Raw genomic sequence first — 18,468 nt, 5'->3', positions numbered from 1 at the left:
ATATTTAAGTGCAATATCATGGGAGAGGGTCTGAATCAGTTGTGCTAAAGAGACAGGCTTTAAAAATATGAATCAACAGTTTTAAGAAGATTTGACTTTGAGAGGTAACACCTGTTCTGAACTGATATCCTTGGGGGTTATTCGGATTAGGGATGATTCGGGCTTTAGCCAGATCTTCAAGGACACCTGCAGACATGAACAAATTCCCAGAGTGCCAACCAGTCCAGTTCTGTGTTCTCTGGACTAATCCAGAAGTAAACAAGTCTAAAGGGGTGGGCGTCGGAACTGCTCCTCACCAGATTGTTAACCTCCTCCAGTTCTATTCAGAGTTGGCTGGCAGCCTGATTCACCCCGATAGTGGGGAAAAAATAGCCAAGCTGCGCTGATGCAAGGCACTGTGCAAGTCCCCCTGGAACAGCCTGAGATTTCTGCACAGTGGAGATAAGGCGGGTTTTAATTGTTTCATATTAAATGGCATTACCTGAGCTTCTTGACAGGCTGCTCTCCTTAGTAGGTTATCACTATCAAAGTAAACAAAACAGAATGAACGTTAGCTTTAATAAGTAGGTTCAGATCCAAGCAAATCATCATCATTTTTAGAAATATGTATAACTCTTCCCTGTAAAATACCCAAGTCAAAGTTTCTTAAGACCTGTAACAAATCATGGGCACATTTGAAAAATACTTTCTCTGAATGAAACCCGGCGTTACGTTTCCGTACTATGGGAGGCATGATAATCCCTCCTCCCTCTAAGATGTCCACATCTGAGAATTCCCTGGCAGTCCAGTGGTTAGGACTCAGTGCTTACGCTGCCATGGGCCTGAGTTCAATCCCTGGCTGGGGAACTAAGATCCTGCAAGCTGCGTGGCTCGGCCAAAGAAAAAAAAAAAAAAGGATGTCCACATCCCAGAACCTGAAAATGTTATCTTATGTGGCAAAAGGGATGTTGCAGATGTGACTAAGTTAGGATCTGGAGATAGGGAGAGAATCCTGGATTATGCAGGTGGGCCCAATCAAACCACAAGGGTCCTTAAAAGCAGAGAGACTTCAGCAGCAAATATGACCATGGAAGGATGGTCAGAAAGATGCAACCTCACTGGCTTTGAAGATGGAAGGCGGCCGTAAGTCAAGGAGTGTGGGTACCCTCCAGAAGCTGTGACGGCAAGGAAATGGGTTCACCCCAGAGCCTCCAGAGGAACGCTGTCCTTGCCAACACCGTCATTTTAGCCCAGTGAGACTTGTGTTGGACCTCTAATCCACAAAACCATAACATAATAAATTTGTGCTGTGTTAGATCACTAAGTTTGTGGTAATTTGTTAGGGCAGCAGTAGAAAATGAATGCACATACCCTGCATTTTTCTTATCCAGTAGAAATTATTCAGGTCATTTGCCAGAGATAAATTTAATATGTAGTTGCTTCTGCTAGTGTTTTATCTAAATCAGGGGTCCCCAACCCCCGGACCACAGACCGGTACCAGTCTGTGGCCTGCTAGGAACCAGGCCACATAGCAGGAGGTGAGCAGTGGGTGAGCGAGCAGAGCTTCATCTGTATTTACAGCCGCTCCCCATCGCTCGCATTACCACCTGAGCTCTGCCTCCTGTCAGATCAGCGGCAGCCTCGGATTCTCATAGGAGCTCGAACCCTACTGTGAACTGCACGTGTGAGGGATCTAGGTTGCTCACTCCCTATGAGAATCTAATGCCTGATGATCTGAGGTGGAGCTGAGGCGGTGATGCTAGCGCTGGGGAGCGGCTGCAAATACAGATTATCATTAGCAGAGAGGTTTGACTGCACAGAGACCATAATAAGTCAACTGCTTGCAGACTCATATCAAAACCCTATCAGTGAGTGGCAAGTGACAATTAAGCTGCATCTTACGGAGCAGACTGGACATAAGCAACACACGTCGGGGGTCACTGTCTCCCATCACCCCCAGATGGGACCATCTAGTTGCAGGAAAACAAGCTCAGGGCTCCCACTGATTCTGCATTATGGTGAGTTGTATAAATATTTCATTATATATTACAATGTAATAATAAATAAAGTGCACAGTAAATGTAATGCGCTTGAATCGCCCCAAAACCATCCCCTACGCACACCCGGTCCCTGGAAAAACTGTCTTCCACGAAACTGGTCCCTGGTGCCAAAAAGGTTGGGGACCGCTGATCTAAATCTCTCATTTTTTATATCACAGTCAGATACTCAATTATATCATAAACAGAAAATTTGGGCATGAGGCAAAATTTTGCCTTGCAAAAATGAAAACATTCTATCAGAACATGTTCATCTATTCAGCATAAAGCTTTCTAAAATGTTTGTGCCACTTATACCTTAAGAGCACTTTAAATGGCTGACTGCCTACTGGGTTCCAGAGTCTTCTCCTTGTAAGAGTCAATTCTAATGCATGTTGCTGGCACTGCTAAGATAATGCCTTCAGCCTGGTTAACAACAGTTAAGAAAACTAATACCCAGAAAACATGACCAATAAACAATTTATAGGAAACAATTAAAAGGAGAAAAGTGTTATTTCACTTAAATTTTCTGTCTAGACCTTTTTCATAACATCAAAGACCTTGAATTTTGCATTTTTATAGTAATTCAAATCTAATTTTGACATTTAAATTTGAACTAAAAAAATTAAACAATCTTTTGCTTTCTGCCATGGTTGCCGTCCAAGGCTATGGATTTTTCTTCCATAGCCAGGCTGGAAGAGGACCCCTAGATTTCACAGAGCAGTCAGCTTCTATGAGAAGGTGTCTCTTCCCTAAGGGGAAGTATCTCTGCTGCCCACCTGAAACCTAAGGGCAATGACAATGTCCCATTACAATTATAATGACACCAGTACCTCAAAAGCACTTACGGTTTTACAACGAAGATTTGAGGGGGACCGATCCCTTGTGAGGTCTACCCCACAAGGCGCCTTTACAGCCAGGTTCAGTCCCCTGCTTGAGTGACACTGCTCCCTACTACCTTATGGCAAAGGGAGTCCTACAAGCTCCCCTCCCCTCCCCCACCCAAGAGTCACAAATATTCACGTTCTGCTCTTCTCTTCGCATGCCCCTCCATCAGCTGCTCCCGGTGAATTATTCTAACATCAACAAAATATACACACATGTAAGATGAGGTAAATTCAGGGTACAAACTAGTAAAATATTTAAAAATAATTAACATGTCGGTCACCCTTTACAGTTGACTTGATCCCTCATGCTCATGCCCTTCTGCACAATGACGAGGTGAGATACTGAGCCCTCAGTGACTGCCAGATCATAAAATAAAACCGGGTTCCTTGTAGTCAGCTGAGCATTGTCACCAGATTCCCCCGGGCTCGGCTAACCCTCAGTCTAGCTTCCATACTGCCTGGGGCACCACTTCCAGCCTCACAGGACTGTCTTCCTGCAACCACCTGCCTCAAAGTGTTTTTCCTAGTAGACAGAATGACCTGTGCCTCCACTCTTTTCCTATAAAGACATCCTGTGGATTATCCTGTACAAGTATATGCTGCTATAAAAGCTGAGTGCCTATCTCTACACCCCTGTCCATTTCCCCCAGCCAGCTCCTCCTCTTCCTACTAGGGACAGGCCTCCGAGGGCGCCAGGCTCCTCTGGGTCACTAGTAGATACCATCTTCCTTACTGAATCAGCCACGCTGATGCCTGTGGACCCAGCTGAAAACACAAGACTCCCAAACATATACAAGAATATGGGTAGCACCTTGGATCATTTTTTTCCTCAATTCTTTTTTGCTAGGAGTAAAATTTTGATGGTTAAACTTGTGATGAAGTGTATTATTCAAGATCTCAGCTCTCTCGAGCTTACTGATACTGCCTGATCAGCCGGCTATTCAATATCAATCGATTTTTTGATCGTTAATTCCCTGGATTTTACCGTGTCTAATGGAACGTGCGTGCTGCCGATGCCACCTGTGAGAAAGCCAGAATATGTACCACTTTAGACACTGAAAAGAAATCCTCGTTATAATCACACTTAATTTTTTAAATAGCAAAAGTGGTATTAACTATGTTGATCACGCTCTCTGAACCAAACTGTATCTAAAAATCAAACGTATCCTCAGAGGAAAAAATATTTCTCCTATTGACATATTCTGATGGTCTACAGAAAGCTCTAAAAACTATTTCAAAAAAGAAATTTCAAAAACATTTTCTGTAACGGCTGCATTGGTGGAATAGAAAGTAACTTAAAATTCACAGAACTACTACTGTGTGCCAGACACTATGGCAGTTCTTTTCATAAACCTTTAATCTCTGCAACAACCTTGCCAAGGCAGGCATTATAGTCTCATCTTACTGATGAGGAAGTCCAGGCTCAGAGAAGCGGGAGAGCTGGGTTTCAAACCCACGCCAACCTAACCCTACAGTAAGTGCCTTAAGGCTCTCTCTTCTTAATTTCAGACAATACTGAATGGGCAATACTCCTTTGGATGTATACATTATAGCACATTTATTAAATTTATCACATTACTTCCTAGTTTCATCTAATATAACTCTTAAGATTTACAACCATATAATTTTTTTTAATAAGTTCAGGTGGAATAAAGCTCCCAAAAGTGATTGGTGAAACAAACTTATTTAACACAAGGTGCCAGGTACAGCACCATGAACAAGATTTGGTCCTGACCTGAAGAAGCGTAGGATCCACTGGCAAAGAATAGCTCTTGCTAAATACCAGTGATATAGTAAAAGACATGTTTCTTGATAGATAACATGCCAGGCACTGTGCTAGATGTCTGGGACATACCAGTGAATAAGCCCAACATTCCCCATCCTCGTGAAGTTTACACTTTAGAAGGGAAGAAAGGCAATTCGACTGGCGATCATCAAATGATGTGACTTTTATGTGCACCATGAAAGAGGCATATAATAGGGGCATCTAACCTCGCCTTGAAGGAATTAGAGAAGACTTTTTACAGGGACAGTGAAGTTGAGATCTGGGAGATAAATAAAAAGTAGCCAGGCGAAAATAGGGAGGAGAATGCAGGCAGAGGAAAGAGAATGTGAAAAGCCTGCAAGCGCTAGATCACGACCAAGGTAGGAAACTGAAAGCAGTTCGGGACAGCTGCAGGCAGGAAGCCACGGAGGAGCCAGGTACAGGCCAGACCAAGAGCCTTTCTTAACCTATTTAAGGAATGGGGATTTCATCCTAAGGGCCATAAGAAGCCATTAAAGGGTTTTAAGAAGAGAACTGATATGGTCAGGTTTACATTGTAGAAGGATCATTCTGGCTGCAGTGTCAAGAGGGCAAGGGTCAAAGGTAAGATTGAATCCAGGGAGCCAGGGAGGATTCTTCAGGAACGCAGGTCAGCGAGGAGGACTAGAGCCAGGATGGAGGTAGTGGGGACGGAGAGAAGACAGACTCAGCAGACATTTGGAGGTAAACTTAAGGGCTGGTTCGGGGGAACCAATGAGAAGGGAGGGGTCAAAGATGGGGCCCACATTTCTTCCAGTGGAAGGCAGTGGAAGGTGGTAAAAGTCACAGAGATGGAAGGCAGGAGGAGGGACAGGTAGAGGAGGGAGGAAGCTGAGTTTAGTTTTGGACTGGTCGATCTGAGGCAGTGATGAGAGAGCAGGTGGAAGGTTCCAGGGGACAACTGGAACATCTGGAATTCCAGACAGAGCTCTTGACTAAAGATACACATGGTAATAAGAGGGGTGAGAGGGGATAAGATCATCTCCATGAGGAGGTGGAAGCAGAAGCAGGAAGACATACCCTGCACGTTGGGACCCTCCACAGAGAACACCAAATGACTCCCAAGTAAACGGAGACTGCACCTCATCTCAAAGCCAAAGGAAAGATGTGGTGGACAAGCAAGGAAAGAGGCTAAGCATCCTCTCCCTTATCTCCCATCATGCTCTCGATGTTGCCTCTACTCTTGGCAAACTGCATGCCTTGCTGTTCCTAAAAGACACAGCGGACTGCACTTTTCCCCTCCAAGGATGTGGTCATTTTATCCCCTCTCCCTTTAAAACAAATCGAGGCCAAACAATACCACCCACACCCTTACCTCACCACACACAAAGCTGCTTGTCGTATCTTTCCTCCTTGATTATAACTGTCTTGAAGTCATGGATAATTCACCTTTTCTCTTCCACAGCACAGAGCACAGACTCTTGTAGGTAATCTAAGATACTCAATAAATAACTGTTTAATAAATAAGTGGCAAGTGTTTGAACACGAGAGACTGACTCCCTGTGCCCAGACAGGCAGCCTCTGTTCTGGAGGATAAACTGAAGGTTATTCTTTGTAGGAGTATCTGGCATTCTTGAACCAAGAGATCAGCTGGGATGCTTCTTCAGTGTCATGACCACCAAAGGGCAAGAGGAGGGCTCACTGTGGGGCAGGACAGGAGAGGAGGGGAAACTTCAAACAGTCACAGGAACTTTACTAGATCAAGAAGACCCAGGGAGGTGTGTGTGTGTGAGCGCACGCGCACGTGTGTATATTTGCCAGAGAGGGTAATGGAACTAGAACCCTCTGGAAAGGCTAAGTCAAGAACTCCTTTTGGTACACCAGGAGGCACCGTAAGAACTGTCCCAGTGGCTGAGTTCGGTGTCAGAAATTCCAGATTGCTAATGAGTCAAGAATCTGATTGTGAAACGAAGACCCTGTGACCAGGAAAAAAAAAAAAAGGACTGTATATAAATTCCAAGCCCATGCTGTTTCCACGACAGCATGCTGCCTCCTGAGAGAATTGAAGCTTAACACAATTTAAAAGAGGTGCCACAAAATGTAGTCATATCAAAAAGAGTCCTTGAAGGTCTGCTCAGTACTAAAATGCGGGCTCTTTGACAGAAAGAAATTACAAGCTTCTGGATTAGAAAATGAAAAAATCTGCTGATGTCACCCTGCCTGGGGCTTTAATAGAATATGAACAATGCCTGCTACCACAGGAAGTGGGCTGCGCTCAATTTATTCCGAGCCGTAAATGTTTTATTTATTACTTTAGTACTGCAAAATAAGATAAGTTGTTATTTCAATAACAACTCTACACGGAGAGAAAAATCACATGGGTCCATCCTATCTCCCAAAAAAGACTTCCCGCTATAGTCCAGAGGCAAACTGTACAGCAATTTCCACCACCAGCTTTTCCCTTCATGCACGCAAACACAGCTTTTGCTTTACACAAAACAGATTTCAAGTGTAGATGTTTGTAACAACTACTTCTGCTAATCAAAGTGTACTAGAATAATTAATCATTATATTGCAGTGGTGGCACCCACTGCTTGTCAGCAGGGATAGAGTGGAAACGGAAGCAAAGATGAAAATGAACCTTTGAGAAGCGACTGTCTTGTGTGCAAGACGGCAAAGGTTTCAAACTACAGATTCCTCCTCAAGCCCATGCCACCTCCAATTCCCCACCCAAGGGCTGCTGCAGTGAGCCTGTCATTCATGGGAAAATGCTGACTGTCCCTGCCTAAGAGAAAGGCATGTGACAAAGCCGGAAGCAATGCAGCCCCTTAAACAAGAATGCTTGATCTTTGAGGGCTGAAGAATGTTCATTTGGATAGAAGAAAATGGATAGTATGCTGATTAGAAACTCCAAGACAACAATGAAAACAGTAATGATTTTTTTAAGGTTTTTTTTGAATGATTCTTTAAATTCTACAGTGCTTTACAATTTTCAAGTTTCACACACACGATTTCATATAATCCCATAACCCTTTTTTCCCCCATCCCTATATTGTCCCTCCTCCCTTCCCTCTCTCCACTGGTAACCACTAGTTCGTTCTCTATATCTGTGAGTCTGCTTCTTTTTTGTTTTACTCACTAGTTTGTTGTATTTTTTAGATTCCACATATAAGTGATATCATACGGTATCTGTCTTTCTCTATCTGATTTATTTCACTTAGCATAATGCCCTCCAAGTCCATCCATGTGGCTACAAATGGCAAAATTTCATTCTTTGTTATGGCTGAGCAGTATTCCACTGTATGTATGTAAGTATATATACACACACACACACCACATCTTCTTTATCCATTCCTCTGTTGATGGACACTTAGGTTGCTTCCATACCTTAGCAGTTGTAAATAATACTGCTATGAACACTGGGGTGCATTGTACCTTTTCAAATTAGTGTTTCTGTTTTTTTCGATGTATATCCAGGAGTGGAATATCCTTCCAGATAGATTTCTGTACTTAGGTATATTTAACAATGCAAAGATAAACATTTTTAATAATAATATAAAGCAAGTCAAGAACATTTTCCCAAGACTGTTATTTGCCAAAACAGGAAAGAAGGAAAGAAGGGAAGGAGGGAGGGAGGGAGGGAGGGAAGGAGTCAGTCAAATCCATGGTTAGCAAGAATGAATAAGTCACCAATGAAATTAAAAATCTAGAGAAAGTAGCTTCTCTGAGGAATGAGCTGATACAGCAACCCCTTTTGTATCTTGTCTCAATAAAGTCAGTCCTCCCAGCAGGCCTTTGTCAAAATATGTTTCACCCCATTTAATACGTAAGATGTGTGATTTACCCCAGAGATATCAATTTACCCACTATTTAACCATGGCTTCCTGAACATTTACACTAATTTTCAAGTCTACAATCCCTGTTTTTACTATCTTTATTTATTTCTTTGTCAAAGTGTTAAAGTTCTACAGCTTTAAAGGTATTTTATTTAAAGCTAAATAAAATGCCTTTATCAAAGGCATCCAAACCCAAGTTCCATTTGCTGACAATGAACATGTTTAAGGCTGGGCAGGGCCTCAGAAATTATCTAGTCCAGTGCTTTTCAACCTCCCCCAACACAGGCTGATCCCCACCAATCAAATGACACGACTTTCCATTGGCAAGAGATACACACACACCACACCACACCACACCACACCACACATACCACACCACACCACACCACACACACCACACCACACAACTCCACACACACACCACACCACACCATACCACACCACACACACCACACCACACACACCCCCCCCACACACACACACGCACACCACACCACACACACCACACCCACACCCACACCCACGCACACCTCTTATGTAGTGCCAATCCCTAAACCCCACGTGATTCTGGTACGTTCACTTAATGAGGGAATCCTTCAACAGTGCCATCTCCTTTGAGCTCCTAAAAAATACCCAATTGATCTAGTCTGAGAAAATTCTGGCCTGGGGATTTGCCCATCGTTAGACAGAAGTTACTCAAAGACTGAGCAGGAGAACTTAAGCCTTCTCATTCTCAACAACGGCCTTTTTTCTCGCAACACTCTGCTTCTACTCTGTTCTCTACGGGCATCCCCGAATGCCACAAAAAGCAGTCAATAAATCTCCGTCCACTCTTTAATCACACACGCAGGCATGTGCCTCTGCTATGGTCACCTCAATTCACGACTGATAACTATAATGATTACCTTATCTCCTGCAAGTAGGCTTAGGAAAAAGCCCAACTAAATCTGACCCCACTCTTTACGCATTAATTCAAAAACACTTATTAGCCAGACAAAGATTCAATCTCTGTCCCCAGCAGGAAGGCCCCGTCTATAATAATGGCTAGCAGCTGCACAAAGCTCTAGCTGAACCAGTGCTTATTCTTTCTCTCTGAAATATAGAAATCCAAAAGCTATCTTCCTCCAATCTCACCTGTTCCCAGCCATTTTAGTCTATACATGTGTGCTTAAGTGGAACACGCCACTACTTCTAAATATTTCAAGTACCTTCTAATTCCTCGGGTTTTCTCCACAAAACTTCTCTCCAGTTCAGGATAGGAAGTGACTTAATGAAAAATGGCATCCCCTGAGGGCTCCTCTCACATAATAAACCAATCATTTGGGTCTGTTCTGTAGAACTTTCCATCAGCCAGAGAGATGGAAATGGGTTCTGCCGCTTATTCCCTCATTCCATTGACCAAGAGAAATGGACATGTAGGAAGCCTAAATTGTCTCTCTTTCTCCTCTTAGAACATGAATTTTTTCTATTTTCACCCTCTTATTCGAGCCTCAGCTTTCCCTAAAATACCAATTTCCGTTCCGACTCCACTGCCGTATTAATATCCGCAGGAGCTGAGGTCTGAGGACCGTCTCCAGCTAGCTGCTAGGTTACGCTCAAGTGCGGGCTTTGGCTGCCTTTAAAGGGCATCGTTCTTTGAGATGCTACCACTAGCCACTTTTTCAATGACTCCTACCCCTACCTAATTCTCACAAGTATTCTGACATTGTCTTATGGTTCATTTACTTCTTCCACTTTCTGCTCTTTTTTCCATCCATTCATTTTTAGCCTACATGCCAACTCAAACATTCTATGCCACATACTTTTCTTCACATACTGTATTAACATTAACTTTACTAGGCAACCCAAATACTAGTTCTTTCTGTTCTGTCAACCATTATACATTTGCATATACAATTACAAACAAAGTAACAATTAAGTAACAATTATATACAAGGTCCTTGCACCTATTTGCATAGAGAAAGAAAAGACAGGGCTTCCCTGGTGGCGCAGTGGTTGAGAGTCCGCCTGCCAATGCAGGGGACATGGGTTCGTGCCCCGGTCCGGGAGGATCCTACATGCCACGGAGAGGCTGGGCCCGAGAGCCCCGCGTACCGCAAAAAAAAAAAAAAAAAAAAGAAAAGAAAAGAAAAGACAGAAAACAAACAACACAGAGATTATGACAGGTATTCAGGGAGAAAGCACAGGAAGGGAGAGTCCCTTCCGATCTTCCTCCCACCCGACAATGTGCTCTGTATAAATCACATGCAGAAAGAGATTATTTACTTTGAGCTCCAAGATTCAGGACAGATCTGGATAACTTCTGACCTATAGACACATAAACTAGTAGCTACTATTGTCAGTATTTCTGCAGTTCCAGCACATGCAATATTTGAGATGTCAGTTACTACCTGGGGAAGGGTTAATTTTAGCATCAGCTATGATTATTCTCTCTGCAGTGCTTGGAGCAGCTAAAACCACGGATATAAATACCCCTAAAAATTATGTAAAATCTACAAAACAAAATATAACTTAAATATACCTGTGCCATTCCATCTCAGTCCAACCCCATCCCGCTCTACCTCCCACTAGTAAACATATGGAAAACACAGAAAGGAAGCAAAATAAACAACAGTTTTTTTAAAAGAAGAAATCTCTTTTCTAAATAATATGACAAAGAGTTAAAAGGAAAGGGAAAATAAACTTCACTGCACTTAAAAAAAAGGGGAAAAAAAAAGCTTCCCCTATTCCCTATCAAATCTGGGCTGACAGGCATGTTATTTAATTGCCCATAAATGAACTTCTTTAAATAGCACCTATTAATACTCCAAATTTCAGCATCAGCTTGTGCTCAGAAAAAGAGACAGAGAGAGAAGAAACCTGAAACCGCTAAAATGCAAAACAAACTGCTTTCTTCAAATTGCAACAAAATCAGGAATGAGGAAAAGCCATGAGGGGGAAGAGCCTTGCTACCTTCTGCTGCTGAACCAGCCGGGTCCCAGACCACTGACTGCAAAGTCAGAGGCTAATGTGAATGGATGTCCAAGTAAAAATAAAACATCTGCTTGGTCAGAAACCGCAGAGATCCTGAGAAATAAAGCACAAGGCATTATTGGAACCATAATCTGTACCAAAAGAAACAGCACAGGTCTAGTCAAGTGTGGCTCCCGCATAATTTCCCCCTGAAATCTGACACACTTACCCCTGGACATGCTGTCAGGGTCTCAAACTCAACACATCTAAAAGGGAATGTAATACCGCCTCCTTAAACCAATTCTCCCTGGCAACCTTCCTCTTTCTGTATCACCAACTATCCTAGACTTGAAGCTAAAAAACGATTTCTCCTTCAGCCAGATACCCAATCATCTAGTAATAATTACGGTCAGCATTTATCTAGTGGCAACTCTAAGCCGGGCACGTGACATGCACCATCTCATTGAATCCTTACAGGTAACCTGCTAAACAAGACGTCACTGTCCCCATTCACCAATAAGGAAAATGAGGCTCTGAGGTTAAGGGAATTAAGTAACTTGACGTGGCCAGTAAGCAGCGAAACCCAGACCAAACAGAAGTCTGTCTGCCCACAGCGCCCACGCTCGGGCATTGCTCACACTGCCACAGCTTCATAACCGCCCTTTTATTTTCCCCCCCTAATGCCACCACTCTGGCTCTGGCCTTTCCTACCTTCTACGTGAACCACTGAAATGCCCTCCCAGTCTTCGAACTTTTCTCCCTCCCATGTCTCTTGCGCAGGGAGACGGATTCAATGTCCTAAACTCCACTTCACAACATTCTCCTCTCCTTGAGCATCTTCACTGAGTCTTCACTGCTCACCAAATACTACAAACTTCCTAGAGTCAAAGCCTTTCCCAATCTGGCTTTCCCCACACTCTACTGAAAAAAACAACTCCAGTGAAGTCAAATTCTTCGCCAATCTCCAAAAATACACTGTGCACTTCTGAATGTCACCTAGAAGTGACATTCAAATCATGAATGTCACCTAGAACACTGTCCCACCCAGTCTGCAAGGCCCCACTCAAGACATTTTTGTTAAGATGCTTTCTCTAATGAGGAAGGAAAAGTGGAAAGGCAGCACTGTCTCTGATGGAGAGCCTGCTTTGTGCCAGGTCCGGTTCTAAGAAAATCTGCATGACAGCCCAATGAGATGCATCCACCATGATGCCCATTTTACAGACAGAGAGCTGAAGCACCTTGTCCAGGGTCGCAGACTGGTAAGTGTAAGTCGACATTCAAATCCATCTAGCTGCCCTCCTCTTCACCATGTTGCCCCAGGGAGCGCTCGGAATCGACTTCTCAACTTTCTAACAGGTGGGTCAGGCTGATCACATCTGAACCCACTGATCAAGCTTAACATCCTCAAAAGCAAGACAACCAGACACCACGTACTTCCTGATGTGATACAGTAAGAAATCTTGCCAAACAAGCTAACCCTGAATGGAATCACACCTCCAGAGCAGCGCTCCTCCAACTTTACTGTGCACGCAGACCCCCTGGGGATCCAGTTAAAATGCAGATTCTGACTCAGCAGGTCTGGGTTGGGGTCTAGGATTCTGCCTTTGTAATAAGCTCCCAGGAGTGAGCTGTGCTGCTGGACCACGGCTCACGCTTTGAATAGCAAAGCTTCAGAAGCCAGACATAATCACCGGTGGACAAGACACAGGCGAGACAGAGAAACAAGTTAACTCATGGCCGGGACTGGAACGAAGGGAGTGAGGAACCACTTGCCTCACGTGCAAAATTTAAGGGAGCACCGGAAGACATAGGAATGGAGAGAAACATTTTAATACAGTATTTTAAAAAATCAAAATGAACGTAAAGACCCATGATGAACACAATATCAGAGTTTTAAATAAAGGCAGACTCAGTATTACTGATTTTTCTTTTTGCTCAGATTCCTATACGGCTCTGCCCAGCACTGAACTGTATAAGTTAACCGCCAAATCTGGAGGATGAAAAATTCTAAAGGGCAAATGCAGACATGCCTGGTTGCTAAAACAAGTAAATACTATGAAAAGAGGAGGAGGTTAGAGTTTACGAGGCTAAAGAATAGACATCAAACGCAATGTGTGAAACTCGTGTTGATATTGACTTGAACAAAACCATAAAAGAGAATTTGGGGTCGACAGGCAAAATATAAACACAGACTGAATATTAGATGACGTAAAGGATTTTTAATTTTGTTAGGTCATGTTAATGGTATTGTGATTTTTAAAAATTCATTAATTATTAAAGATAAGATACTAAAGTATTTATGGGTAAAATGACATGAGATATATCTGGGATTTGCTTTAAAATATTCCAGAAAAAAAAAAAGTAGAGGAGAGAGATGGGATGAGATTAGCAAAATGCTGGTATCTGTTGAAGCTGGGGGACAATACAGGGGGATTCGTTGCACTACTCGAATTTTTATGTTTTAAATTTCCATGATAAAACAATGTTTAAGTAGCCCTCTTTGCCTTAGGCGCCCTAACACTGACTTTGTGCCACTCAAACAGGACACAGCACGGAGTGCCTTATTCATCCATGATAAAAGGAGCTGCTCTTTCTAATGTGTGCCAGGACCTGTGGTGATCTCATTTAAACGTCACAACAATGTTGTGAGATACTGTGTGGATGAAGAAGAGTGACGTTTAGCAAGCTTGAAGAACCTGCCCAAAGTCACACATCAGCAAGTGACAAAGGCAAGGCTTGAACCCAGACCCAGCTGACTCAGAAGGAAGCCCGATTAGAAGCACGACATTCTATCATCCGTCTTACGCCCTATGGGGCTGGAGGCCTAAGACAACCTCAGTGTATAGTTCATCTCTCACGCTACCTAAGACACAGGAGCCATTCTGAGAGGTGACGAGGAGGCCCTGGTTTTGAATCGGGGCCCTGACACTGACCAGCCGTGTGACCCTGGGCAAATTACTCAACCTTGCTGTCCCTCAATTTCTTCATCTTTGTAGGGCTATTAATCTCACACTAGTATGAGATTAACAACCATCTCACGAAGTTGTTTGGAAGACAAAATGAGCTAATAAATGTAAATTGCTGAGAACTGACACACGGCAAGCACTGATTAAGGGTTAGTGATTATCATCATTATTGCCACTACGTTCTCAGTAAAACTGAATGACACTGAACACACCCCTCAGGCCAACTCATAACCATTTAGTTTTCCTTCTAAGCAACTGTCTGATCACAGAACTTGAAAGGTGGGCTCCCACCAATGCTTACAATATAGTAATCAAGATTAATGTTCCTCTGTTCAGAGGGAAAAAAAAAACTCCAGTATTAATAAAAACCTAGAGACCCATGGCCCAGGACCATTGCTGTACAGTAAGTCCCGTACATATGAACGAGTTCCGTTCCGAGAGCACGTTCCTAAGTCCAATTTGTTCGTGAGTCCAACAAAGTTAGCCTAGGTACCCAACTAATACAATCCACTCTATACCACTGCTTTTACACTTCCTTCCGGACATCCCGGGGTTGAAATAAAGATCCTATACTACTGTACTCTATACAGTACCGTACAGTACACAAAAACACAGCCACTTGTAGAGGACGCACGCATGTGACGATGTACGCCAGACTCGTGAACTCACTTACATGACGGAACGTGCGAATGCTTGTTCGCATCTTTGGAAGTTCGCAACTTGAAGGTTCATATGTAGGGGACTTACTATAGTATCACAATTGCTTTGCAAGTTTCACGTTAAGGGAGGTATAGTGTTTGTGGGATTTAAGATTCTCCGAGAAGGAACCAGGGGTTCTGGCTGAGAGGCTAGACGCTCCACAGAAATAAACAGGAGGGAGTCCTGGGGCACAGGCCAAGGCGGGTGGCAGAAGTGGTGCCAGAAGCACTGAGCCAAAGGCTGAAGCTGAGAAACAGGAGCCAGAACTAAGCAGGAGCAGAGCTACGGCCAACTGCTGAGCCACGAGGATGAGCTGAGAAGCTGCGGAAGGGCTCACCAGCCAAAATCACAAGCAGAGAGGCCAGAGCCAGGGTGCGCAAGGACAAGGCCCCCAGTGACGAAAAGAACACTCTGAGCTCAAATGAGACAGAAAAGGGTTCCGACACGGCTCGCGGCTTTTAACTACTTAGGCCCCGCCTCTTCTGTGGTTACGTTCTGTCACGCTTGAAATTACACTTTTCCAAGCTGTCTTGTTACCCATGGAAGGTGAAATAAACAAAAGGCTGAGATCTCATTACACCATCTGGCAGATCCTGGTCTTCCTTCCCCATTGGCTGTCTCTCGAATCACTCATTGCCCAGTTACCAGCAGTAATTCGTTTTAACTCCCAAAGTAACTGAGTAAACATTATATCAAATTAATTCACAATTACCAGCGTGTATTGAACCCTGGTATCAATCAAGCACTACGCTAAGAGCTTCCCAGTTATCTTAATCCTTCAATGGTCCAGTGAGGAACTGGTATTATCCCCACTTTACAGATGAACCTGAGGCTTAGAGCGCCCAAGGTCACACTGTTAGAAGTGCCTCCTTTCTTACGTCACTCTCTGTTAGCAGGCTCCTTGCTACTGAAAGGGCTCCAAATGAGAGAAGGACCACTGCAGGTAACTGCTGACATGATGAACTGAACAACCTGAAACTCGATCTCCCCCAGGGAACCCCGAAAGCTTGGGAAGAGCAGTTGAAGAGGAATGAGCAATACTTAAATTCTCTTTACTTTCAGCAAAGAGGGTCATTTCCTCCTCTTCAGTTGCTCTTACCAGAGTCCTGAGAGCAGCCTCTGCTGTTCCTGCTGCGACCTGCTGTGGGGGAGATGATGCAGAGAAAAAAATCTCACAGGTTCTCTTCCTTGAAACTGAGGGGAAGGGAGAAAAAAAGGAGAGGAATTCCCACAGGAGAAGAAAACTTATAAATACAGCAACATGAAATGATGCCTGCAGATAAAGAATACCTGTGCCAAAAGACAAGTTAAAGACAGCAGCCAAAACTGGGGCAGATACAATAACATATGCAATTTCTTCCAAAGCTGTTGCAGAAAGAGCCTTGTTTCCTTAAAAGCAAATGGAAATTTACTCTATCAAACCATGGTCCTTATTAAAATCAACACTGAAATACAGCCAATTATTACTACTGGCATGTGAATCCTGTATCAGGAGACACTATCTTCCTCTCAAAGGAAAGAAAAAGTCAAATACATATAATACAATAATTTGCTTGCTTTTTAAAATTAGAAATATAAAATATTATGTTCACTATTATGTGCTTGTTAGAAATCAAGAACAAGGAACTTAAAATTCTATAAGTGTAAAATTATAATTATTTTATGCTTATCTTCTAGAATACTACCCAGCAAAAAAAAGGAATGAACTACAGATAAATAAAACAATATGGATGAATCTCAAAGCCATTATGCTAAGAGAAAGAAGGCTTACAAAAAACAATACAGGTTACGTTATATGATTCCATTTATATAAAGTTCTAGAAGTGAAAAAAAAAGAATCTATGGTGGGGAAAAAAACAGAACAATGCTTGCCTCAGAGTGTGGGGGACAGGGATTGACTACGAAGGGACATGAGGAAAACGTCTGGAGGGGTGGCAGCGCTCTCTATCTTACTAGGAGTCTGGGTTACACAGGTGTGTGCATCTGACAAAACACAGTGAAAGCAGGCTTAAGATTTGTATATTTCATTGCATGTAAATTTCATAGTAAGGGAAAAAACACTATAAGCAAATACTGAGCTCTGATTACTGATATGCATGGTCAAGTATTCAGGTGGAAGTACACTGATGTCGACAAATTATTAATACTTGGAAATGCATCAAAAAGTAAGACTGAGAGGAGGATGGACGGATGATAAGTGATGAAGCAAATACAGTAAAATCTAGAATCCAAGTAGTAGGTAGGCAGGTGTTTACTGTAAAATTCTTTCGAGTTTGCTGTATGTTTGAAGACTTTCGTAGAATAGAGGAAAAATAAATGTACTCATCTATAAATTGCAAACAGGTAAGGAAGCTAAGAAAAGGGGGGGGGGTAGAAAAGTGAAAGGCAGAGTGAAAGGGAAAGAACAGTGAGTAAAGGGAGAAAAGGAGAAGGGGAGTCAGACCAGTATATGAAAGGCCCACAGAGAACAGCTGAGAGCACGAAAGAACAACCAAGAGCACCCGGGAGGTTCTGAAACGAGGGCTCTGGTCCCTGGGCAGATGTGTCCAGTTTTCACCTTGTCTCTACTAAATGCTAATAAATGTGTTCTATTTAATAAAGGAGCTTTATTCTATCCAGTGAAAAATGAAACGAGAACATAATAGAACAGTTCTAATAAAGTTTTATGAAAGGCATTTAAAAGTTAATGTCATTTAATAATTACAGCAGGATTTATATATTAAAGTGAGCTTTATTTTTCAAAGTTGTCAGCAGCAATGAAAGTACATAGGATTTAGAACATGATTAACCTGGGTCCAAATCCCAGTTTCACCAGTAAGCAGAAATATGACTTTAGACAAGCTACTAATTTCTCTGAGCCTCAGTTTCCTCATTTATATATGGGAATAACATTACCTCTCTCACAGGGCTATTTTGAGGATTAAATGAGACCATGTATGCACACGGCAACAACTAGCCCAGCACCAGGTACAGCGTAATTATTTAACACAGGTTGTTTTCCTTTCCTCTTATTCTAATAATGCCACCATTAACACAGCTTTGTGACATTTTTGAGCTGTTGGCCAGGTGAAGAAGAGCAAGTGTTCCAGGTTGGGGGAAGAACACAAGCAAAGGGAGAGAGAGGGACAACAGGAAACAGGTCTTTTTCTAAAGACTTCTGGAACATAGAGGTTGAGTGTAAGGGTGATGGAGGGAGGATGAAAAGGAATCAGAAAAAAGCTGAGAGGAAGACAAGGCAGGATCATGAAGGGCCTTTTATGCCATGCTAAGCAGCTGGGTCTTTTTCTTCCAGGCAATGGAGAGTCACTTACAGGTTGTCAGTAGAACAGTGACATGATCAGAGTTCTCTTTTAGAAAGAATATTCTGCT

General features: G+C 42.9%; 1 protein-coding gene across 3 annotated transcripts in view; it reads right to left on the bottom strand.

The window, feature by feature from the left end:
• Positions 1–18,468, bottom strand: part of AGK (acylglycerol kinase) — an 86,324-nt gene that overhangs the window by 53,549 nt on the left and 14,307 nt on the right. For all 3 annotated transcript variants that reach the window (XM_060021012.1, XM_060021011.1, XM_060021014.1), the window contains exon 3: positions 482–521. In XM_060021012.1, the coding sequence (XP_059876995.1) occupies positions 482–521 (40 nt within the window). The remainder of the gene's footprint in view (positions 1–481; positions 522–18,468) is intronic.

This window comes from Delphinus delphis, chromosome 9 (assembly GCF_949987515.2).
Source record: "Delphinus delphis chromosome 9, mDelDel1.2, whole genome shotgun sequence".
Lineage (NCBI taxonomy): Eukaryota > Metazoa > Chordata > Mammalia > Artiodactyla > Delphinidae > Delphinus > Delphinus delphis.
The sequence above is the reverse complement of the archived record's forward strand: the minus strand, read 5'-3'. Positions and strand labels throughout refer to the sequence as shown.